At 37.1% G+C, this 27,855-nt stretch overlaps 1 protein-coding gene across 3 annotated transcripts; it reads left to right on the plus strand.

Annotated features, from left to right (window-relative positions):
• rinl (Ras and Rab interactor-like) lies at positions 1-27,343 on the plus strand. 3 transcript variants are annotated; one of them, XM_051864054.1, is made up of 14 exons: positions 1-1,984; positions 2,581-2,632; positions 2,714-2,774; positions 3,362-3,490; positions 3,593-3,752; positions 11,021-11,129; positions 12,770-12,842; positions 13,095-13,183; positions 13,291-13,391; positions 16,081-16,297; positions 17,991-18,590; positions 20,302-20,619; positions 22,079-22,210; positions 23,983-27,343. In XM_051864054.1, exons 4-14 carry the CDS (start codon positions 3,444-3,446, stop codon positions 24,393-24,395), a joined length of 2,259 nt encoding a protein of 752 aa, XP_051720014.1. In that variant the 5' UTR covers positions 1-1,984; positions 2,581-2,632; positions 2,714-2,774; positions 3,362-3,443; the 3' UTR covers positions 24,396-27,343. The 3 variants fall into 3 exon arrangements, with proteins under 3 accessions (XP_051720014.1, XP_051720015.1, XP_051720016.1); XM_051864055.1 differs by lacking the exon at positions 2,581-2,632; XM_051864056.1 differs by lacking the exons at positions 1-1,984; positions 2,581-2,632; positions 2,714-2,774; positions 3,362-3,490; positions 3,593-3,752 and adding an exon at positions 8,365-8,524.
• The last annotated feature ends 512 nt before the right edge of the window (positions 27,344-27,855 follow it).

The following is a 27,855-nucleotide window of genomic DNA, read 5'->3' on the forward strand; positions in this document are numbered from 1 at the left end:
ACCCTTGGTTTAAGCAGAGAAACATGAAAAGTGGGTGAGATAGGGAGTTGTAACTTGAAAGATATAGGATTAATTTGACAGATGATTTTGAAAGGATCAACATACCTGGGACTTTCTTGCAAGGAAGCCGCAGATGGAGGTCTCTGGTGGACAGCCACACCTACTGGTCCGGAGAGTAGTTAGGACCTGTCAACAGATGGCGCTTTGCAAGTGGACGTGGGCTTGGGCCCACACAGTTTCACTGCGTTGCATTCAGTCGTCGACTGCAGGGATATTTGATGGCTCTTTGGAACATGGGAAGAGTGAGGGTTAAAAGCCCAGTATGTATTTGAAGGGGGTGGTCTCAGTAGCAGGTTTGAACAGGGAATTCTGAGTGTATTCCATCCAAGGAAGGAAGGGACTCCAGTTCAGATGGCAGTAAGCACAGAGGAATTTTCCCAGATCTTGATTTAGGTGCTCAGTTTGTCCACTGGATTGAGGATGATACCCAAATGTTAGGCTTACATTGACATTGAGCAGTTTGAAGAATGCGGACCCTAGTCAGAGTTGCAGAGTTGCTGATGGTGACTGGCCAGCATTTTCACTTGTGCAGTAACAATTTTATGTAGCTGTTGAACCACTGCTGGATCCAGTTGCAGTGACGTCTTCTGTTAAGAAGAGACTGAGGCGGAGTCGTTAGGATCCATATGCAGTTTAATGATAACAACAAAAACGTAGTTTAGTAAACAGGCAGGGGTTTGGTACACAAAGTTCAGTCCAACTAAGCAAACAAAGTACAAACCACTAGGCAGGAGAGAAGTTGAAAACAATGGGCAAACCGATTCTTAAACTCACAGGTAGGCAGGGAAATCCAAATAAACAGGCACAAGTTAAACACAGGAAAAATTACAGAAATATAAAAGCTCAAAATTGCAGGCTAGGCTAACAAGACTTTGCAAAGAGTAAGAGAACACGGGGAGCTTAAATAGCCCAGGACTAATAGGAAACGTGCAAAGGGAAAATGAGTCTGGGCAGAGGTCTATGGGAAATGCAGTTTGTGAAAGTAAAGAACTAAGGGATGGAGCTCTCTGGTGGCAGTTCGCAGATGCTGTAGGTGTAACAGTCTAAAGAGGACTATCGAAATAAAGCGTAACCCTTAATTATTAGGGACAATATCTTATTATCATTATCGCATACGAATTTCCATAGATAGTTTCAATGATAGTTGCTATGTTTACAGTGTGATGAAACTATCTCTGGTTAAAACAATATTTGTAATCATTAGTATGCCAGATTTATTATTGACAGCATGTAGTTTCACATTTTTGAGATGTTTGTCTGACTGCTGAAGATAGAATGATATAGAAGATATAGGATGCTATCTCATAAATTTGTAAAACCTTTTAAAATTATTAGGGCTTAGAGTTGGCTTTGAGTTTGACCTTATTGTAGGTTAATATGTTCTCATTTATTTTAAGAGGAAATTCAAAGAGGAACATGGGTAACTGTGTTCCCTTAAGCTCTATTACTAGCAGAACTTATACTTATCATAAAAGGAAACAGGTTTTTTTTTTTGACATGTAACTGCAGGCTAGACTAAAATGGAACTTGTCTGATCTATGTAGTACTGTAACACTCATTCAGTTATAATCATTTTGCTCTATCTGACTTTCACTTGAAAGTTTTTCACTGTGAGGTTTACCACAGTCATGAATATAGGTGGAGCTTATGGTGTGAGAGACACAAAGAGCATCACCAAGAGTTCTGTCACACTTGTCAAAGCTGATACTGATCTTTAGTGTGACAGAAATCTAACATTTCTATGTATGTCACAGACCAAAAGTGAATCTCACTGTAGGTGACGTGACTAAGTGCAGAAAAGATTCGTAATGTGGAGTCTTGGTTACTCCACGCGTAAGCTTGCAGTGGGTGGAGGTGTTTGGAGCAGCTTTCAGAGATGTTCAGTCTTTTCTTCATGTAGGAGGACATTTTGAAGACACCACATGTGAGTTCAGCAAAGACTTTTGTTTGCATCCTTCCAAGACTGTTACTTTTTATTGCATATTTCTCAACTTATTCTTGAGACATGGGACAAAACAGTACAGAAGTGAAAAGTTTATGTACTGTAGTCTACCAAGGAATTATGTTCAGAATTATTTACTGTTGCTTACACTTCTGGGAGCAATCATGTGCTTCTTCCATTTTTGATAGAAATGTCAAAACTGACATTTGCACTGTAAGTGCATATTAAATATTACACACTGCAATGAGAACTATTTATTATAAAATTGACATTAAACATGGATTAAGAATAAACTGAAAAGACAGACTGTCAGTTCTTACAGCTGAAAGGGCTGACAAAAAGTTTTAGTTTGCGGCACAAGTAGCCTAATAAATAAAGTAGCAGTGTTGCACAAATTTCTGAACAACGTAATCCACTACAGATGACTAAATACTAAAAGTTGTACGTGGAAAAAGCAATCACACCACTAATTACTCGACATTCAAGATGTTTTCTAAAACCCTGTAAAAAATGTTTACTGCAAAACCATTTAAATGACTGGTATACGTCTGTGTATATGCGTGTGTGTGTGTACTCAGGAGATCAGTGTGTAAGATTATGAAGTTTACAGCAGTGAAAAGTAATTTCATGGTAAGTTTCTGTTTCACAGAAAGATTTTTTTTTTTTCACCCAATGAATTCAAAATAATTTGTGCTTATTTTTTATTGTCAGAGGAAACCCAGCAATGTATCTCCCAGCTGTCAAACTAAAGCAAACGGAAGAAGGCCTACATGTAAGCGAAATTAACCATTTATCCATTCATCATCCATCCAAAGTGTGAACTACTGTGCCAGTTTTTTATGTAGACAAATTTAAGATGTGTAGTTTAACCCTGAACCTAATTCTAAACTACTCAACCTTAACCCATGTAGTTACCTTACTGTATATTCTTTGTTGGGTGAGTACACTGTAAGTGCATGTACTGTAAAATAAAGTGCAATTGTTTTAATGACTTTACTATTGTTCTAAAATGTGATAAATTGCAATAATGAGTAGCAATGAGCTGGTGTGTCCACATAGTGTGTTTCATCAAGTTGGAAGTGGCTGTTTTTGTCACAGCACATGGCCCTGTGTTTTCACAGTTGCACATCAAAAGAGAAACTCCACCCCTAAATTTGAGAAAAAAAGAAAAGAAAAAAAAGACAATCTCTTTTAGACTTCAGATTTCACTGCTGATAAAACACGTACAACTGTTAACAAGGAACTACTGTATGACAAAGAAAGAGCAATTGAAAAGACATACAAATGAAAGGATGTGGGCTTGGAGAGAAACAATATTTCACCATTTTCTTTTGTTTCTCTGTTTCTAAATATCAACAGGGTTACATCATCATAATTAAAATGGAAGATCTTTTGCTGGAACAAATTTCCTGAACAGGTCCAGGGCTCTTCTGTTGGACCAATGATGATGAAAGAGTCAAAAGATGAATTCACAACCAGTGGGAACAGGTGAGAGATAACACTGATACAATCCTCAGAATCACCATTTTGTTCCATATGCATTTTTTAAATATTTAATGCTTATTTAAACATCTTTTTTATTTCTCATAGAGAAAATGATTCCAGCACAGTACCCAACGGGGTCTCCAGGGATCAGACAAAAGTCCTGAGTCTACTGCAAGGTTTACGCTTGTGTCAGGATGCCTGGGCTCCCAAGAGCCCTTGGGACAAACATGGGGCTCATGCCGCTCTGTGGGGCAGACCTTCTGGGGTGGGTGCCTTTACTTTCTTTTTAGCAATGATTGCTAATTCAGTCTGTTTCAACAGTACACTCTAAAAATGTTGGGTTGAAAATGGATAAACCGAGCAATTGGGTTAAATGTTTGCCCAACGTGCTGGGCAGTTTTATTTAACCTAACTATTGTTTAAAAATGACTGTATGGCTGGCTTAAAAGGAACCCAAAATAGGTTCACTGTAAATTTGCCAAGTAAGACATATGTTCCTGGTATCATTTATTGTTCCCCAAAGAACCTTTCAGAAAACAGTTCTTAAAAGAACCATTTATTTCTTAGTGTGAAGAACCTTTTTCCACTATAAAGAACCTTTTGTGGAATGAAAAGATTCCATGGATGTTAAAGGGGTGGTTGATTATGATTTCACCTTTTTAATTTTAGTTAGTGTGGACTCATTTTGGCTTCAACTATAAAGAAACCACTAAGGAGATCGACAAGAGTCAGTTGTTTGTAAAATAGGCCATGTTAAAATCCAAAACTCGGGAAACGCATTGAATCTGAGAGCTCACTTAATATCCTGATGCCATCCGCGCTGCTGAGAGAGGCGTTCGACAGAATATGTAGTATGTACTGCATGTTTTCCTCTCAGTAACAAAATAAACACAAAAAAAATGACAGCGGTGACAGATTTAAGAAAGCATCTGATCGTAGCGATGTGGATATGTTTGCACCAGCTCTGTTCAGCACTTCACTGAAGGCACGTTTATTTAAATAGCACTTTATACATTAGACTGCTTTAAAGCAAGCAGCTTTACAGTATTAAATATAAAACAAACAGATATTCAGTCATGAAATGGACTATGCACTAGTTGTTAAATAGTTTGGAAATTAAAAACTGCTATACTGTGAACTTTTAAAACATACACCTAAAGAATCCTGCAGTCACTTTACTATTTTCCCTTAGATTGCACAAAATAGTGATTAGTGATATAAATGCAAATTATACTGTATTGATTAAATTATACTGTATTGATTAAATAAAATAAAGTTGTTTAAGGTTTTATGCATGGGGTGGTGTGTTCTTTATGACAGTTTTTTCTACAAACCCGATTCCAAAAAAGTTGTTTAAGGTTTTATGCATGGGGTGGTGTGTTCTTTATGACAGTTTTTTCTACAAACCCGATTCCAAAAAAGTTAGGACACTGAAAAAAAAGTTGGGACACTGTACAAATTGTGAATAAAAAAGGAATGCAATAATTTACAAATCTCATAAACTTAGATTTTATTCACAATAGAATATAGATAACATATCAAATGTTGAAAGTGAGACATTTTGAAATGTCATGCCAAATATTGGCTCATTTTGGATTTCATGAGAGCTACACATTCCAAAAAAGTTGGGACAGGTAGCAATAAGAGGCCGGAGAAGTTAAATGTACATATAAGGAACAGCTGGAGGACCAATTTGCAACTTATTAGGTCAATTGGCAACATGATTGGGTATAAAAAGAGCCTCTTACTCTGATCTTCGGGCCCTTAGACAGCACTGCATCACATACAGGAATGCTACTGTAATGGAAATCACAACGTGGGCTCAGGAATACTTCCAGAAAACATTGTCGGTGAACACAATCCACCGTGCCATTCGCCGTTGCCGGCTAAAACTCTATAGGTCAAAAAAGAAGCCATATCTAAACATGATCCAGAAGCGCAGGCGTTTTCTCTGGGCCAAGGCTCATTTAAAATGGACTGTGGCAAAGTGGAAAACTGTTCTGTGGTCAGACGAATCAAAATTTGAAGTTCTTTTTGGAAAACTGGGACGCCATGTCATCCGGACTAAAGAGGACAAGGACAACCCAAGTTGTTATCAGCGCTCAGTTCAAAAGCCTGCATCTCTGATGGTATGGGGTTGCATGAGTGCGTGTGGCATGGGCAGCTTACACATCTGGAAAGGCACCATCAATGCTGAAAGGTATATCTAAGTTCTAGAACAACATATGCTCCCATCCAGATGTCGTCTCTTTCAGGGAAGACCTTGCATTTTCCAACATGACAATGCCAGACCACATACTGCATCAATTACAACATCATGGCTGCGTAGAAGAAGGATCCGGGTACTGACATGGCCAGCCTGCAGTCCAGATCTTTCACCCATAGAAAACATTTGGCGCATCATAAAGAGGAAGATGCGACAAAGAAGACCTAAGACGAGCAGCTAGAAGCCTGTATTAGACAAGAATGGGACAACATTCCTATTCCTAAACTTGAGCAACTTGTCTCCTCAGTCCCCAGACGTTTGCAGACTGAAGTAGAGGGGATGCCACACAGTGGTAAACATGGCCTTGTCCCAACTTTTTTGAGATGTGTTGATGCCATGAAATTTAAAATCAACTTATTTTTCCCTTAAAATGATACATTTTCTCAGTTTAAACATTTGATATGTCATCTATGTTGTATTCTGAATAAAATATTGATATTTGAAACTTCCACATCATTGCATTCCTTTTTTATTCACAATTTGTACAGTGTCCCAACTTTTTTGGAATCGGGTTTGTAAAATGACATCCTTTTTCTGAAAAAAAAACAAGAAATGTCGCAATATATCGCCTTTCTTACAGTATCGCAATATATCACAATATATCGTATCTCAACCCCTGTATCGTGATACGTATCGTTTCGCCAGATTCTTGGCAATACACAGCCCTACACACAAATACGGTGTGTTTTTACTCACACCCAAATAAGGGCAAATTTGACAAGCTATAATAAATGATCTGTGGGGTATTTTGAGCTGAAACTTCACAGACACATTTTGGGTGTGAGTAGCGGCAAGTTAGTTTTAAAATGTGATTTGATCTGATTGAATCGAGATCGCGATCTGTACTGTAGACACTGGTGTGGACGTGTCGCATTAAAGCATTTCAGTGGGCTCAAACAGATCGCCCTTTACAGCAGATTTAGTTCAAAAACAACTGACAGTTGTGACCTAAATATGATTTTCAGTTACAGTAATTAATCCTAAAATTCAACATTAGTAGGTTTATTTACTTTTCGCCATCAGTCGTGCGTGCACTCAGAGGATCCCCAGTTCTTGGCTAATTTTCAGTCAGACAGTGAAATTCATTCACTAGAGAGTCGCTCTGAACTGATAATTGAATCAGTGATTTGTTGACTCGAGAACAGCTGCAATACGATCAGTCCAATTCGCGAATTAATTGTTGATGTGATTTGTGAAAGATTTAACAGGATGATTGAAAAGAATCAGTTCATGCTCGAATCGGACGATCTGTTTGAGCCCACTGAAATGCTTTAATGCGACACGTCCACACCAGTGTCTACAGTACAGATCGCGATCTCGATTCAATCAGATCAAATCACATTTTAAAACTAACTTGCCGCTTCAAATAACGGTTGTATCGATTACATCGTTACGCCACTAGGGGGCAACAAGTGACTGTTAAAATGTATTTGACATTGAATGATTCATTCAAAAGATTTGTTCAAAAACATTGATTCATCCAGTAATGAAATCATTAAATCATTCATTCAAACCCATTTTATTAAATTAATTAATTAAATATTTTTAAATAGACTGCAGCAATTAATATTTTGACCTCTATTAAATAATTATACGCAATTTTGTTTAGTTGTCTATTCAGAATCATGGGAGAATCATGATTTCTATTTGAAAGAAACAAAACAAAACAAAAAATATTGATTCTCATTTTATCCAGAATCATGCAACTCTAACACAAATTAAAATAAGACATGCATGTTCATCTTCCCCGCTGCTGTAGCAATTTCTTAAAATGTTATGTATTTAGCCCTATATGTTTCATCTGTTTTTATATTGTTTGTCAACACACATGACATATTATGTATATGCATCCACTAATCTTCCATCCATACTGACTAGTGCTGGCTATTTGACAATTCATAATCATTCATAATTATTTTAAGCAATAAGATTATATAAAATATATAAAATTAAATTAAATTATATAAGTGGCCTATATAAAATTACAACATAAACATTCATCAATCAGTACTTTTTTACTTAAGTACATTAAACATCAAATACTTTTGTACTTTCACTCAAGTAAAATGGAAAAGGAGCACTAAATACTTTCACTTGAGTAATATTTTATTATACGTATCTGTACCTTTACTCAAGTACTTGATTTGTGTACTTTGTCCACCACAGCCAGAGACTTATATCACATCTTGTGAAAAGGGGCATTATATAGCCTAAACTTGACATAAACTGTAAACTTTTTTGATTGGTTGATTGGAATGTTGTTCTAGGATCAACAGAGATGCTATTATATGTTTATTTAATGAACTGCCTTAATAAAGCCATTTAGGTTTAGTCCTGTGAATTTCTTGTGTTGCTGAGCACTGAGCCTTTAGTATTATTGATGCTATTTTGTAAATAGTTATTATAGGAACTCACTGTTCCCTTTAGTGAACTTGGACCCTGTTTAATAAAAGCCATTTCTTTGTCTAAGTGCATAGTGGAAGTGTAATGTGCACTATTAGGGAGTTTATTCAATGATTGACTTAAGGTAGTGGCAGTCATAATTTCCTGTTTATAGCTGTGCCATAATATAATTATTTAAAAACCTAACCTAACCTAACCTAACCAGTGATGTGTACATAAGTTCTTGTACGGAATAAACAAACCGTCATTATGTTGCACACAATTGCAGAAGTAGAGTTAGATAAGAATGCATGATTGCAAGTGAACTTAAGGAGAGGCAGAGAGAAAGAGTAGAGCACTGGTGTCATAAAGGACCACAGTATTGTAAGGTAAGATAAAGAACGATAATATTGTAAGGTGAGATCTGTTCTACAGTTTGTGAAAGTGATTATTTACAGTGTGTTGATTCAGAATGGTGGTATAGAGCCTTATGCAGTTTTACTTTGTTCATTGCTTTTTCTGGTGTAAATGTTCATTCAACACGTAATGATTAAAGATAATACAATATCTATGTAATATAAAAAGTTCAAAATCAAGTTTTCCAGTTACTTAATCTCAGTTTTATCCTGACCAATATATCCAAGGATCCAGTATCATACTTTTTAGAAGCGTCTAAATAGTCTAATAGTCTCTGTGCAGAGGTGGTTAAATTAAATGTGTGTAAAACAGTTTTTTCAAAGCTGTGAAAGATATTATCGTCCCACATACTCTTACTCTGTATAATTAGTGAGTGATGTCAAAATGATCAAAAGATCTCATCTCACTTCCCCTGTGGTCAAATTCCAAACAAGGTTCTTGTTGTTTATATGTTTGGGGAATATGTTTGAATTAAATATAACCGATGTGAATATGTTAGCAGCATATTCATGATTGGTTTCAATAAACTAAATAGATAACTTCAGTAGCTCTCACTGTCATCTATTTTTGGATTTTTTTTGGCACCTAACTTGTGTGTGCGCTGACTTCCTCTTGTGAGAGAGAGCTTACCCACAAAGTGAGCGCTTCCTTGATGTCAATGCTGGTTGTGTCACTTATTCAGTTCTCATATGACAATGATACAACATTCTTCACAGTTTTTCAGTCCTCAGTGCTCTCAATATCACCTTTTGGTTTAAGGGGCCATGAAATGGATTGATATGTTTCCTGAGGTGCATTTATAATGTTAATGTGGTTTTTACCTCAAATAATCGTCATAATTTAGAAATAAATGGGTATTTTCTACCCTGCTTTTCGCCCTCTGATTTGAACGCTTTGTTTGAAGGGGCGTGTCTGCTGTGAGACTTCACTGGAAACGCCCACTGCTGTGATTGGCTGACATCCTTGCAATTGAAATAAGTATTATGCGTGGAATCCTTTCGAATACTTTTACCACATTTTAATTATTACAGCTGATTAACGAATCGTGAAAAGTGTTGATTATTGCATTACACATGGAAGGTTGCAGTGATGAGCATTGAGCAGATGATTGAGTGAATGCAGTGATCTCGGCATTGCAATTTCACACTCTCACGAAATGCTTTCAGCATAGCTAACAATGCAAGCACAATGTAAATACAGTAAAATATTTATTATGTAGTGTAAGAGTGTCACTAAAACGAGAGTTTTGGCAAGATAAACATCCAGATAAACTTGCGCTGCGTGATTGACAGCTTCTGCCATTATAAAGAGAGCGTTCTTTGAAGTAAAAATACTAGGATTGTTCATTATGAATTTAACTGTTATTACCGGTTTATAAATGAAATATGTTACTTACAGATTGTGGGGTCCTTGCTGATTCCAGAACAGTTGATTCCTGATCTTTGAGCAAAAGTTTTTGGGCAAAGCCAGTCTTGTATTGCGATTTGTGCTCAAAACAGTCGTTGGTCAAATGTACAGTACAAACACGCAAGTCAGCACTGACGTGACTAGGACGTTCGTTAAAAATAAACTGAATCCATTTTTCTCTGACATCGGTATCCTTCGGCAGCTTATGCAAAGATGATGTTTTTCCACAGCCAGGAATAACACAACATCTGTGTGGCATCAATCTTGTTATTATCACAATCTTATCGTAAATAACTACTTTAGATCCACTCGCTGCTCATCGACTGAACACCAGTGGGCTGAGTCAACAATGCGATGATATAAAATTAGGTGTTGTTGTCTTGCTCCAGAGGCAGTCATATGCAAATGATTGTGCCCCTGTGACGTCACATGCCACCTTGGATCCAAACAAAGCTTTTTTTATAGCTTGATTATATAATTGCTTTATAATTGATGACGAGGACATTTTAAAGGGTTAGTTCACCCAAAAATGAAAATTATCCTATGATTTACTCACCCTCAAGCCATCCTAGGTGTATATTACTATCTTCTTTCAGATGTACACTATCGGAGATGTATTTAAAAATATCCTTGCTGTTCCAAGCTTTATAATGGTAGTGAAGGATGGGCCAGATTTTGAAGCCAAAAAAGTGCATCCATCCATAATTAAAGTAATCCATACGGCTCCAGAGGGTTAATAACGACCTTCTGAAGTGAAGAATGTGTTTTTGTAAGAAAAATATCCATATTTAAAACTTTATTAACCATAATAACGCGCTTCCGGCAGACCGACGTATGCATTAATTTACGGCGGAAAAGCAACCTCATATACATCTAGGATGGCTTGAGTATCTTTGAGGATTTTTGGGTGAACTATCCCTTTAAGTTATGGAACTTGCAGGTTGTAATAATGATACAAAGAAATCTTGTATGCCAAAAGATCAAGGAAAATTGTATTTCTCATGTCATGACCCCTTTAAACTTGCATAACGGCGAAATAATCTAAATGTTCCTTTCCACAGAGTTTCCTGGTGGTCCAAGGGTCTTTGCCTCAAGACCAGCTTCTGTGCGTGTCTGTAGGGGACAGCGGGGAGCCGGTCAAAGAATTCCCCATCATAGCCACTGGAACTGGTACTGAAAACTACTTCATCCTTGAGTGATACTCAACCAAAAGTCAGATTTCAACATGAACTCAAACATTTATCACTATCAGCATCTTGTCAACTCTTCCAACAGCTATGCTGTTCACATTTTATAGCTGTGTACTATTACTGTATATCAACTACTGTCCCAGTTGGGGTTTCTTAGGGTTCAAGCACAAAGTGCTGAAACCTTATTGTGATTGTAAGGATTTTTATTATTTTTCTTCTGCCGTAAACCTGATCAGGCAGACCAAACTGTAAGGCCTAGAGACTTGAAACTTGGCCAGATGGTAGGTCTCAATTTGGGGAGAGACTGACAAGGTATGACCCTGATTGGCCAATAGGTGGTGGTACAGCAATTAAAGCACGAAACTGCTCATAACTCTTAGACCATTTGTCGTAGACTCAAGTGCTTTATATCATTGGAATTATTGGCTAACAAAACATATATCTCCAATTTTATTTCTGCCTGGAAACATTTTCCGCCATTTTTAATTTTGTCCAAATCCTACTTTTGCGAATTAGTCCTAGGTTTTCCGCCTCATCGGAAACAAACCAGTGCAGAAATGTTCTCTGGAAACTGAATATCAAAAGTTGTCAAAAAAAGTTTAAATTTCGAATCGTTCGCTAAGGGGCACCAAAACGTCCTGAGTGGGTGGAGCCTCTTTTACTAAAATGGCTATAACTCTTGAACAGAATGAGAAATTTTCACCAAACTCGGTACACGTGTATGAGCTCGATCTTTGGTCACAGTAAAAAAAAAAAAAAAAATCAAATCGCAGTGATTGGCCACTACTTGGTGCTATAACATGAAAAAAACCCAGGAAAACAGCTATAACTACGCAAATGATAGTCCCTTGAAAATTGACATGCAGTGTCTTCGTCCAGCTTACCATGATTGTCTATGAGGACATCACGAAAAACATGTCCGCCATCGGCCAATGAAGTTTGAGCAGTTATTAGACAAGGTTATCGGAGGCCGATCAGAACGAAACTTGGTGGGCATATTCGACTCATGGTCCTAGAGGTCTGTAAGAATTTTGAAAGAAATCTGTAATCACTTGGTGTTTCACACATCCACACAATATTCATATAATTTGATAGATCTCATACTGAACAACGTTGCCTCAAGAACCATGGCTGTCAATCAAATCGTTTATTAAATATTCGCAATTATGTAAAAAAAAAAAAACTACTTTTGCGAACTAGTCCTAGGTTTTTCGCCCAATTGGAACCAAACCAGTGCAGTACAGTTCTCTGGACTCTCCAGATCAATAATTATCAAAAAAAAAAATCAGAGTCAGAGTCAGGCATGATAAGGATGTAAGCATGCACGTTTTCTACATTTCCTGTTACAAACAGACATGGGAAAGACACTATGGGAATCCACGTGTGAACAGTTTATGCAGTGCACATGAGAAGTTTGTGTAAAGTTCAGTAAACTTTTCTGCACAGTAGCTTCTTCTCCATTTGCACATGCAGTTCTAATTGACATCATGAACACTACAGCTATCCTATTTCCTCATTACATCCGTGTTCTTTTGAAGTTCATGACTAGTCTGTCCAGTTTCCCTTTATGACTCAGAGTGCAAGCGCAAGTGCAAAGTGACTCGTCTTTTTCTTTCACAGCGCTTCAACTGACAACGTCACATCTGGCTTTCCCTGATCTCTTTCAGCTGCTGCACTTCTATACACTGAGCAGGTGGGGATGAGTTACTTTTATCTTGCAGCTGTTGATAAGGTAGCACGTCTGTTTTACTTGATAACAGGACGTTATAACAGGAAGCTCTATCTGTGTTAGATAGTAAATTATACTAAACTCTGCTATGGGGCAAGCTGTTGCAGAGAAAGAGAATGAGAATCTGCTTGTTTCCCTTACACCAAGGATTAGAAGTGCTAAACCATATAAATAATGTGTTGTAATGTGTTTCTTTTATCTGGCATGTTCTCTCAGGGATGTTTTACCTGTCTGTTTGTTGGTTCCCTCGTGGGTTTACACCCTTAACAATCTACCAGATCATCTTGTTCCTCTGCTTGGTCCAAGTTAGTGCTTGCCCTGTCATTCACCCTTCTCTGTACTACACTATAAATCTGCTGTTATGCCAGTCAGACTCTCTCAGCTTCAAGGGTTTTGTGTGTTTGACTTCCAGAGACCTGGCTGTGTCCCTCCTCAGATCTGCAGGCTAACAGTATGACTTCAGAAACACAAGACACTGCAGAAATGCCAGAAACAGTCCTGTGCACCATACAGGTGATACAGACCTTCTCTGCTCTGCTGTACTTCTCTAATGTTTTCAATTTTACAATATTTGTTCAGTATTAAATAGGTGATATACAGTGCCTTTCACAAATGGCTGTGAAAATAAATCTGCATTGTTTATCCTTTTGATCTTTCATTCAAAGAATTCACAAAATTCTAACCTTTCATTGGGAAGTGTAACTGACATAACGCCTGTTTACATTTTCTTCGTAACTTGAATACGGAAGGCAGTCTGGTGGAAGCCAGATATTTTACTTCATAACTTGTTTTTTTAGTCTTTTTGACCCAGAGACTCAACTAATCTCTGCAATTCTCCAGCTGTGATCCTTGGAGAGTCTTTAGCCACTCAAACTTTCCTCCTCACTGCACATTAGGACGATTTAGACACACGTCCTCTTCCAGGCAGATTTGTAACATCTTTAGTTGATTGGAACTTCTTAATTATTGCCCTGATGGTGGAAATGGGGATTTTCAATGCTTTAGCTATTTTCTTACAGCTACTTTCTATTTTGTGAAGCTCAACAATCTTTTGCTGCACATCAGAACTATATTCTTTGGTTTTACTCATTGTAATGAATGATGAGGGAATTTGGTCTTTGTGTTTCCTCATGTTTATACTCCTGTTGAACAGGAAGTCATGGCTTTGCAATTTCATGCCAATACTGGATGCCAATACTTTTGTGGTCAACATGCATTGGAGAAAAACATTTATTTCTCAATGAGACCCCAGAGACCCCCCTCACGCCCCCCCCCCCCCGCATATAGGCACATATTACTAACACGCCCTTTAAATAACAAAACAAATATTAAGCCATTGACTTTAGACCAGGTTTCAGTTGATCAATGGCGCAGTCCTTTTCAGTTGCCTCAAAATAGCAACACGCCAACAACGTGCCTGAACACACCTCGTTTTCAGACCATTTAAACAACGCTATTTAAACAACGTGGTGCTGGGTGTGAAAATGATAACTGCGTCGAGCTGAAACAAGGTGTATGATAGGGCCCTTAATGTTACATCTACTTTCTGTAGTATAAATTATGCATAATTACAATCCATAGCATAAGCGACATGTGACTAACCATAAAGCCCTAACCCTTAAGTAAGTACATGCTATTAATTAATATTACTTAGTCATTGTTTGTGTTATTACAAGGACACCTCAAAATAAAGTGAAACCAAAAATGGAACCACATTTCTAAGACTGTTTGTCTGGTTTTCATGAAATTTGACATGTATCATCTAGACACTGACAAAAAGTTATCAAAACCATTATTATTCGTCAAACCAAGACTTATTGAAGGGTATATTTTGTCCAAACATCAATTTATAATGCTAGTGGGTGCTTTAATGTAAGAAAATTCCCAAACCTCTTCAACTATGGACAGTGCTGGGTAGTAACTGATTACATGTAATCTGGATTATGTAATCAGATTCCAAAAATGAAGTACTAGTAATTAGATTATACTGCATTTTAAAATACTCATAATTAGATTACAGTTACTTGATTACATGATTTTGATTACATAAAAAGATGTTATTCTCACAATGGCAGTAAATTATTCATAATTCATTGATTCTCCCTACTGCAAGCAGGTCCCTTCTACTTAGTGTTGTATTTTGTTTTTATTTTAAAATTCTTTATTTTAATTTTTTATTTTTTATTACTTAATAGCTTTTCATTAAACTCAAGAACCCCAGTCTGGAAAACCTGATGTAATGTAATATTTCACACACTTCATGTTGTTGATAAAGAATGGAATATATTTTCTTTCTCTTTATATTTTTATATCAATACGACACAAGATTATCCTATTCAAATCAATGTGATAAACGAGTTAGGTCAAAAGTCATCTAAAAGTAATCCAAAAGTAGTCAGATTATATTACCTTTCTTAAATGTGTAATGTAATGGATTATGTTACTACTAACTATAATTTTTGTCATGTCATTTGGAATCAGTAACTGGCTACAATTTGTAAGTATTCCACCCAGCACTGACTATGGACAAAGTCCCTTTAAGACAAGTCATTTCACTCGGTGGTCATCTTTGAAATGCCTCTCGGGCATGCAAGTGCAGCTCCTATCTCTTTGAATGGGGAAACATCAAATTCTCCAAAGCTGTTTGCCAAGCTTTCGATTAAATTTCATATTTGTAATCACCAATGAAATCTGACAACTGTCTCATAATTTTTTTTCTAAACGCTCAAATCATGACAAAAAAATAGTATTTTTCAGGCTGGATCAAGCTAATGTGCATGCGCAGACCTAAATGCGCGTCTCTTTTGTCTCATTTCGGAGGCACGCGTCTGACTGTTTCTATATAAACCGGAGCTTCTAACGGCCGCTGCAATGATGCGATGACTTTAATAATCGGCGACTGGCTCTTATTTAGAAGGCGGGACTTATTCTGCCATATTGCGTGTCGCAGTTTCTCCAATTCAAAACAATACGAGTGACACGTCTTGTGTTATTCTAAAGTCTTTGCTATGGACAAAGAAGTTGAAATTTACCACCACAACAAATGTGTCCATAGGGATCTCTTCTTTTCAATTGGGCATTTGTGTTCATTTTTTTTTCCACTTATCTATTTGAACCACAATGATTAACACTTGCAGTTATATTCTATAAAGTCATCACCAATGGGAGATGTGATCTTCAAACTATTTCTGTTTGTTGGTAGGTTACAGCCGCCAGTGGTGCGCTGTGCTTCATCAATCCCTTGTACCTTCAAGAGCACGGGGATGATTGGCTTACTCATTCTTCATCCAACCCAATCAATCGTCCAATCAGGCGAGACAAGCGGTTGAGTACCACAAGAGCATGGGAAGGGAGAGGACTGAAACAGAGGTCATTTACACTAGCCAAGGACAACTCTAGCAGTTTTGACCATGACAGAGGTAGTGGTGGACTTTTTTTGCTTTAGTTATATAATTTCAGGCAATTTAAGTATTATTTACATACTATTATAATATTTTCAATTAGCTTTTATTTTTATATTTTTAGTTTTCAATTAAATTTTTTTTAATTTCAGTTTAAAAAGTTTTAAATATTTCTGAATTTTTATATTTTATTTGAATTCAGCTTTATTTCAAATAACGAAAAAGATTTTTAATAGTTTCAGTTTTAGTCATCAATAATAACACTGATTTCATGGAAGCAAAAAACAATAGCTGCTTTTCCATTAGGCCTGGGACAATACATCGATTCTCAATTCACGGTACAATTAATCTGGATCGATTCTGATGTTTTCCGAATGTATTCTGAGCAATGTTTTTAACATCAGATGGCACTACGTGCTTTAGAAGCACACATAACGTTACTCTGCTTGCTTCCAGTTCCTTTACACACACTACCTAAACCTAAAATAATCATTCATGAAGTTCGAAAAGGTTGAAGCAAATTACAAGGGTGTTCGCAGTGGGCTGTTTACATTAATCTTGTGTCATAAAAGCATTCTGAGCCGAGGTGCAAGTGTATTTAACCACTTACATGACTCAGCCAAATGCACATGCGCTCTCCGGCACTCTTCTTCTTGAGCATTTGAGTGTGTGGTTAACAACAAGCCTAGTGCGCCATCTGCTGTTAAAAACTAAGCTCAGAATCGATTAAAGAGACAAAATATCAGAATTGATACAGAATCATTGTATCGAGAATCGATGTATTGTCCCAGCCCTACTTTCCACTGTTGGGCCAAACCGTTCATGTTGCTTAACTGTTCCATTTTGTGCCCAGCCGGTACAGATATGGTTACATTTTCCACTGTGGGACGGTTTGTAATTTTGCTTTGCTGAACCAAGCTCAAGTGGAAGTATAACTGGAACCATTCCTTAGTGTTCTTAGGCCCTGTTTACACCTGGTATTAAAATGTGTTTTGGCCGATCGGATCACAAGTGGACAACTCTAAATACAGAGGTAATCAGGGTGTAAAATGTTTTGACCTTATCCACTTTCGACCACTTCCAGAGGTAGGTGACAACGCATTTGACCAGATTGCGGTCGTAGGGTAAATGCTCACTGCTGCTAAACACTGCCTGCTCTCCGCCTACTGACGCAATAAACATTATGGGAAGCGCATTAGCCAGACGGGATTAACTTTGCCGGCTGAAGCCATAAGTTTGGTTTGAAGACAAAAAACATACTAAGCACAGTGTTCTCTAAACATTTCTGTTTTCTAACATGCATTTACCGTGTTCAGCGCGGTCTCGTGGCTGTCAGAGCAGAAACGAAAGCTGCTGCTTTCCGTATGTTTTTATGTAATCTCCAGACATGTTCATTGCGTAAGCTTATTTCGTCCATTAGATTTGCCCGCTCATAGACCCTCCCCTCGAAGAAATCAGGACAGAAGTGGTTGAAAGTGGACAAAAGAGACAGATTAAAACACCAGGTGTAGACGGGTATGTGTCTCTCTCATCTACTTGTGATCTGATCGACCAAAACGCATCTTAATACCAGGTGTAAACAGGGCCCAAGAACCCTTCGGCCTGATGGTGGAAAAGCGGCTAATGTTTATATATTACAACAGGATGTGCTGATAAAAAAGAGGCTGTTAGAAAGTGTTATGTAAGTTCACGTCTTTGTTTATTCTCCAAGGATCATTTGAGAAGAGTCCAGTCACTCCAACTACCCCAAGCGGAGTTGTGCTTCGAAGGGCGAGTAACGCCAGCACGGAAGACCCCCTAAAAAGAGCAAGCATAGACTCCATTCAGAGCCCTCTCCCTCAGTCGCCACACCGTGTGTCGTGGATAGAGGACAAGATATGGCTGAATTCCTCTCTGCTTCAACCGCCCTGCTTAGAGCTGGACTCGCTGTCAGTCAGCAGTATAGAGGAGGAGTATGAACAAGCTTCAAGCCCGTCCCCATCCCTACCTTCGCCCCGCTTCCATTTGGCAGATAAGATGAAGAACCGCCTCTCGGCAGTGGGTCAGGCTCTAGGTGGGCTTGTGTCGCCACAGCGAAGACTGAGTAAACGGGTTCAGGAGATGGCGGAACGGAAGGGTGGGGCTTTTGCAGATGCTGTCAGGGGATTTGTAGAGCAAACTCTTACAAGTGGAACCGATGCTGGAGTGACCTCCACCGAGATGCTGCAGGAAGTGCGTTCGGCTCTCACTGCCCTGAGGGAAATGCTGTTTGATTGTCCAGAGATCCAAAGCATCACAGACAGCTTTGGAGACACTCCAGATTTTGAGCTGGGTATGACCTGGAGATGTGTTGGGGATGAGTTATAGGCATTATAATTAAATTTCATTATAATACCTGAGTTCCTTTTTAAAATGATTAACGTACATAACTTTTCAGCTTATCTGTATTAATTTATCAACAAATACAATTGATTTACAATTGAAGGTAACACTTTATTTCGATGGGCCACTTTAGACATTCTACTAACTATAAATAACTTTGCAACTACATGCCAACTAGCAGTCAGAGTGTTAGTAGACTGTCTGCTTAATATCTGCTAACACTTTATTTTGATGCTCCCCAACAGACATTCACTGATAAGTAACTTTGCAACTACATGTCAACTTATTCTTCAAACTCCAACCCAACCTAACAGTCTACTAATACTCTAATAACTGCTAGTTGACATGTAGTTGCAAAGTTACTTTAAGGGGTCCTTGATTATGATTTCACTTTTTAACATAAACAACATCTGCAAAGTTACGACGCTCTAAGTTCAATGCAATGGAAGATATTTTCTTTTACAGAAATCGCTTTTTAAGGACTACAATAAATGGCTGGTAGGGACTACAACAACCTTCTTCCTGAGTTAGTGACATCACAAACCCCAAAATCTACATAAACCCCGCCCCCAAGAACACGCAACAAAGGGGGTGAGGCTATGTTGGGCTGCTTTAGAGAAGAGGTAGAGTTGTTGTAGTAGAGTGTTGTTGCCATGTCGTCATTTTACACCGGACTGCTTCACAAATGAGGGTCAATTCAATACTGGATTTGCACAAAAGATTAACATGACGCACATGCTAGTCGATGAGTTGAATCAACTTTATTAACTAACCATTCAGAAACATCCAGTTTCATTCTAAAAGTTGTAACTTCTTCCTGAGTCTCTCCATCAGTGTCCGACTCCGGTTTGAACAATGTAAGGCTAAACACCGTTACTGACAATCCTCATTTTGGCTGCGAGAGATTCTCCAGCTTTGTTGTTGTTGAGCAACCGAAGCGCGAGCTGTTAAAGCTCCGCCCTCTTCTGGAAAGGGGGCCAGGAGCAGCAGCTCATTTGCATTTAAAGGTATACACATAAAAACGGCGTGTTTTTGCTCACACCCAAATAGGGGCAAATTTGACAAGCTATAATGATCTGTGGGGTATTTTGAGCTGAAAATTCACAGACACATTCTGGGGACACCAGAGACATATATTATATTACATCTTGTAAAAAAGGGCATAATAGGTCCCCTTTAAAGGCCCTGTTTCCACCTGGCATTAAGATGTGTTTTGGTCAATCGGATACAGGCGGATGCCAGGTGGAAACAGGGCCATAGTTACTAGAACATCTAAAGTGAACCATCAAAATAAAGTGTTACCCAACTGAATTTCTCCATTGGCCATAATAGGTATGCCTACACAATGAACGTGAGCTTTCTATGGTCACACTTAGCAAAAGGTTTGCTAGTATATTGTTTTTAATCTTATCAGGAAAGTGCAGGAAAATAAAAAGGGGGAGGGTGGTATGGCAGAAAGACTTCATTAACAAGTATGTCTTTAATAATAATAATAATAATAATAATAATAATAATAAACATATTTGGTTATGGTGCTACAGTACATACAAAACATACAGTAAATGTCTAACAAGAATTCCATATACAATAGTAACAAATCTTTTATTCGCCTCTACTAAAACCAAATTTATTCACAAATCTGTTTTTCTTTCTGCCTTTAGATGCTATGCTGGAGCTTGCCTTACATAAAGTAGCTTTGAAGCCAGTTTACGCTCACCTTTACGTGTATCTAAAGACAGCCCGCAGGGATGATGGCACTCTGCAGCGTTTAGAAACCAACAAGAGCACACTGGAGAACCGCAGCCTGGAGGAGCTGGAGGGCGCAGCCGGGGCCGGGGTACCTGATTCCAGCATGATGGAAAAGATCCAGCAACGCTGGACTGCAATGCATGAGGCCTACTCACCTAGTAAAAAAGTTAACACCCTGCTCAAAGTCTGCAAGAATATCTACCATAGCATGAATGCTAATGCTAAGCCTGGTGAGTGAAGTACAGTAGACTACTGTAGAGATGCAATGCAGACTTTCTGGATTCTCGTGGTCAATGTCAGTCTGTGGGTCATTCCACATTCCACTTTCTCTGAACTGTTTATTTACTCCCAATGACTCCCCATTCCATATAACCAACAATTCCATGGTCAGTGCTTGGTAGATTACTTACAAATTGTAATCAAAAAGTAATCAGTTACTGATTCCAAATTACATGGCAAAATTGTAGTTAGTCACATAGTCCATTACATTACACATTTAAGGTAATATAATTGGACTACTTTTGGATTACTTTTAGAATACTTTTGACTAAACTCATTTATCACATTGATTTGAATAGGATGATGTTATATCATATTGATATAAAAATACAAAGAGAAAGAAAATATATTGCATTCTTTGTTACCATCAACATGAAGTGCAGTAAATATTACATTACATCAGGGTTTCCCAGATTGGGATTCGTGAGTTTAATGAAAAGCTATTAAAAAATTAAATCATAAAAAATAAAAAATTAAAATAAAGAATTTTAAAATAAAAACAATCAAAATACAACACTAAGTAGAAGGGACCTGCTTATAGTAGGGAGAATCAATGAATTATGATTAATTTACTGCCATTGTAAGAAAATTATGTAATCAATAAAAACTGTAGTCTGATTACTAGGGCCCTATGAAATCCATTTTATTTTTTCCAAATTCCATTTTTTCCATTTTAATTTTTTTTGTACTCCATATTAATGGTTAAATTAAATTTTAGTCATCAAAAAGCATGTCTAATTAAATGAAATCATGAAACTTATACAATTTAAAAAAATTTAAAAGTGTAACAAAAATTACATTTTTGGGGCCTATGAAATACTATTTTATTTTTAGTATTTTATTTTATAAATAGTATTTTATTTATTATTATTATTATTATTATTATTATTATTATTATTCAAATTGTGTTGTATTTTTTCAACTATACTTAAATTTTAATTCTCAGTGTGTGTGTGGTAAATGAAACCGCATTCATTCACACAGAAACAGAACATGCAGTATTCACATTTAAATAGTCTTTTTGCGGTTTAATATTCACAGACACTAGTCAATATCATGATTTGATTTAAGTGTACTGAACTACTTTTTGTTTATTCATAAAAAATTTGACAAATTCTGTGACATTCTGAGTTATACAGTAAATTCCATTTTTATGACTGGATTCCACGAATACATCTGCATTTTCTGCAGCCCGGAAATCATAGGTCACTAGATTATGAATATTTTAAAATGCAATCTAATCTAATTACAAGTATTTAATTTTTGGAATCTGATTACATGTAATAGTTACAACCCAGCACTGTCCATACATACCCATGGAGCTATGATTACCGCAAGGCACTTAAAACATTTGAATACCTGTGTTGTTATCATGTAGAAGATTTTAATATGTTGATTGTTTTGTGTCAGGAACGGTTTTCGGGGCAGATGACTTCCTGCCGTGCCTGACGTGGGTGTTGCTGCGTAGTGATGTAGCTATACTACAGGTTGACACGGACTACATGATGGAGCTGCTGGACCCCATGCAACTACAAGGAGAGGGTAGGGGATACACACACATTCACATTCATAAACAGTATTTACTGTACAATACTAGTTTAATGTGCAGTGACATCTAGAAATAAGTCACTGGTAGGTTGGCTGTGACGCTGTGACCGTCCAACATGTCAGCTTCTGGCTCAATCAATGGCTGTTTGTCTGAACCAAGAGGGTCTATATTACCTGTAGAGATCTATCCATTGGCATTCTTATTCATCTCAATGGAAGGACAATCCCAATCCCTTTATTAGCGACTATTCTGAACTGTGTCATCAAAGGCACTTTACACTTTTCTCATGCTTATTTTTCTGTTTGAATTGATGGATTGCAAATCATACCATAGACCATACCATAGAGGGTCAGTTCACTCAAAAATGAAAATTAACCCATGATTTACTCACCCTCAAGCCATCCTAGGTGTATATGACTATCTTCTTTCAGTCAAACAATCTTAGTTATATTAAATAATATTCTGGCTCTTCCAAGCTTTATAATGGGAGAGAATAGCAACTGAGATTTTGAAAATTATATAAAATATAATTATAAATAACCCCCAACTTTTCTAATTTTTCACATCATGTCATTTCAAAATGGCAAAATATACTGAGAGGGGTGACCGCAGCAGCATGAATAATTAAAACATGAATAATATTTTATAGAAATTATGGCAGTCTTCATCTCATGTGGGCATACAGCATTCAAGTGACTCTTTACAAAAACACAGTTGGCACCAAATTTCCAAATGCACATAACTCATTGGGATTTGGAAAAACATGAGGATAAAAGCTTTAAAGAATTGAAACATATACTAAAATATGTAATGAATTTTTTGTAATGAAAGGTAATTTATGCTGCCTTCACATGCTAATTGGAATTTTCATAAATATGAGTTACAAACTGGACATGAGCGTCCTCTCAAGTCTTATTTAATACTGGGATAGTGTTGCCAAAGTCTACAGTTTTCCAACAGAATTGGGCTACTTTAACCCTGTTGCCGCGGGTTATTTTTCATGTCTGCGGGTTGAAGCGATCCCAAATAACAAGATATTTACCCCCCGGAACGCAATTTTTACCAAGGGACCCCGCTGAAACGGGATTGGGCTAGTTTTGGGTAGCAATTGGGTGTGTTTTGTTGTGGAAACCTGGCAACCCTGCACTGAGAAGCACTGGGATCATTTTGATACCCAAGTTCCCGAATCGGGTGGGACCAATGTTGCCAAGTCCACTGTTTTCCTGTGGATTTGGGCTACTTTAACACTGTTGCCACGGGTTGTTTTTCATGTCTGGTGGTTGAAGGGATCCCAAATAACAAATTTAGCCTCTGGAATGCACATTTTAACAGGGGAACCCCACCAAAAACATGAATTTTACCCCCAGAACGCAATTTTGGTGGGGTTCCCCTGGTAAAATTTGCATTCCAGGGGCTAAATTTCATGTTATTTGGGTCGCTTCATGGACTAAATATCATGTTATTTGTGTCCCCGATTGGGCTAGTTTTGGGTAGCAATTGGGTGGGTTTTGTTGTGGAAACATGGAAACATTTTGATACCCAAGTTCCCGAATTGGGTGGGACCAATGTTGCCAAGTCCACTGTTTTCCTGTGGAATTGGGCTACTTTAACACTGTTGCCATGGGTTGTTTTTCATGTCTGTTGGTTGAAGCGATTATTGCATTAGAATATTCAAATGAATGACCATCAATGGAAGTTTGGCCAAGGAAGAGTGTAATAGTTCAGTAGTTTCATTAAAGAACTGCTTTCTCTGTCTTTCTCCCAGGTGGCTACTACCTTACGTCTCTCTACGCTGCCCTTTATTACATTAGCAGCTTCCAGCCTCGTCTAGCGAAGCGGCAACTCAGTGCAGAAGCACACAAGTCTCTCAGCCAGTGGCACCGCAGACGCACACTGCATGGCAATCAATCACGCCACAGCCGAAACCGCAGGACCATACGGAGGCATGGACCGGCAGAAGGAACAACGGAGGACGGGGACTGTTTAAATGAGAGCAAAGAGTCCAGCAGTCTGACTGACGTCATGCCAGCCACCCATAGCATTCAAGAACCACTGCAGGGTTTGGATGAAGAATTAGAGGCTGTAACAGAAGAAGAGGAGGGAAGTGCAGGTCCAGAACAAATACAGTTAACAGAGACACTGGACCTCACCAGTCCCGAAAGAGGTGATGGAGAGTAAGCTGGAAAGAAGACAACTGAAATTTGCAGGATCCTAAGTTAATACGCACGTGGTATTAAAGAAATTACCATTGGACTTATTAGTGATGCTTCTGAAGGCAAAGCCATTTACTCAGATGATACCTCAAATCATGCAACTTAATGCGAAGAGTTCATGCTATTGCTTTTCTAAGCAATCAGGATTATGATTTTCACTTGTTAGATCACAGAATGGGTTAAAAATTCCCACAGACTTACTTTGAAGGTGGGACTATAGCAATAGCAAGAGTCCTAGAAAAAATACATTTCCTTTTTCAGTAGGAATTTCTCATGAACATGTTATGACAAAACAAATTGCATATAAAGATATATATATATATATATATATATAACTGTTCAAAAGAAGTTTTTTTTTAATGTTTTAAAAGAAGTCTCTAATGCTCACCAAGGCTGCATTTATTTTATCCAAAATACAGTAAAAACTGTAATATTATAAAATATGATTACAATTTAAAATAAATGTTTTCTTTTTAAATATATTTTAAAATGTAATTTATTCCTGTGATCAAAGCTGAATTTTCAGCATCATTACTCCAGTCTTCAGTGTCACATGATCCATCAGAAATCATTCTAATATGCTGATTTGCTGCTCAAGAAACATTTATTATTATTATCAATGTTGAAAACATTGTTCAAAATAACAACAGTTATTTGAAATAGAATCTTTTGTAACATTCTAAATGTCTAAATGTCTGTCACTTTTGATCAATTTAATGCATCCTTGCTGAATAAAAGTATTAATTTCTTTCCCAAAAAAATTTATTTACAACTGTTTTCAACACAGATAATAATCATAAATGTTTCTTGAACAGCAAATCAGCATATTAGAATGATTTCTGAAGGATCATGTGACACTGAAGACTGGAGTAATGATGCTGAAAATTCAGCTTTGATCACAGAAATAAATTATATTTTAAAGTATATTAAAATAGAAAACCATAATTTAAAATTGTAATAATATTGTTGATTGTCCTTACTGAATAAAAGTGTTTTATTTAAAAAAAAATTCTGACCCTAGACTTTTGAACAGTAGAGTATATATTCAAATCAGTTTTAAAGTTTTTATAATTCAACAGTATTTTTAAATGTCTTAGGTAAAACGTTGTCATAACTTACATTTTCACCAGATGTCAAAATTCAGCTTTGATCACAGGAACAAATTACAGTTTATAATATATTCAAACAGAAAACAGCTATTTTAAATTGTAATAATATTTCACAATATTACTGTTTTTTTGATTAAATAAATGCAGTCTTGGTGAGCAGAAGAGACTTCTGTCAAAAACATTAGAAAATCTTACCGATCCCAAACTTTTGAACGGCAATGTGTGTGTGTGTATATATTAAAATTACATTTTAAAATATATTTAAAAAGAAAACATTTATTTTAAATTGTAATCATATTTCATAATATTACAGTTTTTACTGTATTTTGGATAAAATAAATGCAGCCTTGGTGAGCATTAGAGACTTCTTTTAAAAACATAAAAAAAAACTTCTTTTGAACATTTTATATATATATATATATATATAGCTTTATATTTACTATTTTCAGTTTCCCAGTATGCTTTAATTTATTCCAGAGTCTTCAAAATGGAGCCAAACACATTGAATAAGGTTTACAAGAGGAAAATCTTAACTAGCACACTTTACGTTATCTGTTTTGTCCATCTTGTTAGACTAATGAAAGTCCTCTCGTGTTACTGTGTTGAATTTATTTGAATTCAGACATTTCCTCTTCCTGTCATCCATACCCTTTCAGAATTAGGGCACGTCCCAGTACCCACTTTGTGGTCTTTGCACTTGACCACTTGTCTTCTTGCATGACGTATTTCCTGTATTTAGCCCAAGTGTTCAAGTAGGTGCAAAGACCACAAGTGTACGTTTAACTTTTGATTACCCAAAGGGACACACTTACAACACAGCGTTGTAAAAATGCAAGAGTTTTAATTTACTATGATTTTCAGTACTCTTTATAATAAACTTCATAAATTGTGTTTGTCACATAGGGACCGAACAGACATTTTAAAGGTTTTATAACTCATACTCATCTCTGCAAAAATAACATTTCCAACACTTTACATTTTAATACCAAGTTATATGTGAAATCTAATTCATTTCAAGTTTTCCTAGAGATGTTGTGAAATACATATGCTGGGATAGATATGCTTAGCTCCCAGATTTAATGTGTGTTAAGTGTACTATGCTTTGCCATTTTTCATACCTGGCACAGTCTTGCGCGCACACTTCCTGTTGCGTGCATGCGCCCTCAAGTGGCCAAGACCGCAAGTGTGGGTATTGGAACAGGCTGTTAGTATGTAGGCCTACTATGAATTATCTGCCGTTCATTGTGACCACTAGGGGGAACTATTGTACATGTTTTCCCATTCATTTGTTACCAAAAACATCAAAGATTTTGAATTCTTAATGTGTTGTTCAAACATTGTTTTGGAAAAGTAGTTAGGCTATTTGTTATGTCCACAGGGTTGTAATTTAAATGCAGTATTTTGGTTTTGTGAACTGCAGCATATTTTGATTTCTTGTATGAATTCTCATGTTTCTTGAACAGACAGCACATAATCAGCCTAGACGTGATCATTATATGTACATAGACCATACAATTTGAAAGAGCAAGACTCTAATAATTCGCATCCTCTTGAGATGTTCATATCACTTGGCAGTTAATTGTGAATGGTGCACACTAACACATAACTGTTACATTCTTAAAATTGCTTGCTTGTTTATAGAATAATATAAACAGCAAACAGGAACCAGATTACAAGCCCTATTAAATATTTAGACGTGGCGTTTAGTCTAATTCCAAATGTTACAGTGTATTTAACCTGTTTCCCATCTGTAGCAAAATCCAGAACTTTTTAGTCATAAATAAAACAAATTTTAACAGTAAAATATGGATCATCATGCACTTTTTTTCACTCAAATAGGCTCATGTGTCCAGCACAGTATATGGCCTTTTCTTTCGAGTCGCTGAATACACAGATGGTTAACGCCTGAGGTATTTAAAGGCTAAACACAGCAACAAAGAGGAACTGGCTTTCATACACACATCCTGAAGTTGTGATGCTGTGATTGACAGCTGTGTAAGGAGTGTGAGCTCTAATGAAGCTGCAGTTAATGGAGATAAATAGAGAAGTGCCAATGGCAAAATGCACCCCAGCACTTTCAAACCAATTATTCTCTACATTAAACCAACGGATGGATCATTAACAACCTGCCTGGATTTTTCCTCTCTGTCTCGCACACACTTTCACACTTCTCTTCTGTCGCAGGCCCACGTGCGTGTATCATTTCAGGAGATTGTGCTGTGAACAGTGATGTATAATTATAAACTGGAGCTGCTTGACTGTGCACCATACATAAATACCACGGTATATGACAATAGTAATCATTCATTAACAGTG

This window comes from Ctenopharyngodon idella, chromosome 15 (assembly GCF_019924925.1).
Source record: "Ctenopharyngodon idella isolate HZGC_01 chromosome 15, HZGC01, whole genome shotgun sequence".
NCBI lineage: Eukaryota > Metazoa > Chordata > Actinopteri > Cypriniformes > Xenocyprididae > Ctenopharyngodon > Ctenopharyngodon idella.

What these genes read in the sequence shown, in the direction of transcription:
- rinl (XM_051864054.1), top strand. Translation starts at nt 3,444, where the DNA reads ATGATGATGAAAGAGTCAAAAGATGAATTCACAACCAGTGGGAACAG. An exon ending in GAATGCTAATGCTAAGCCTG is followed by an intron (nt 20,620 to 22,078) that starts GTGAGTGAAGTA and finishes GTTTTGTGTCAG; the next exon opens with GAACGGTTTTCGGGGCAGAT. An exon ending in CATGCAACTACAAGGAGAGG is followed by an intron (nt 22,211 to 23,982) that starts GTAGGGGATACA and finishes TCTTTCTCCCAG; the next exon opens with GTGGCTACTACCTTACGTCT.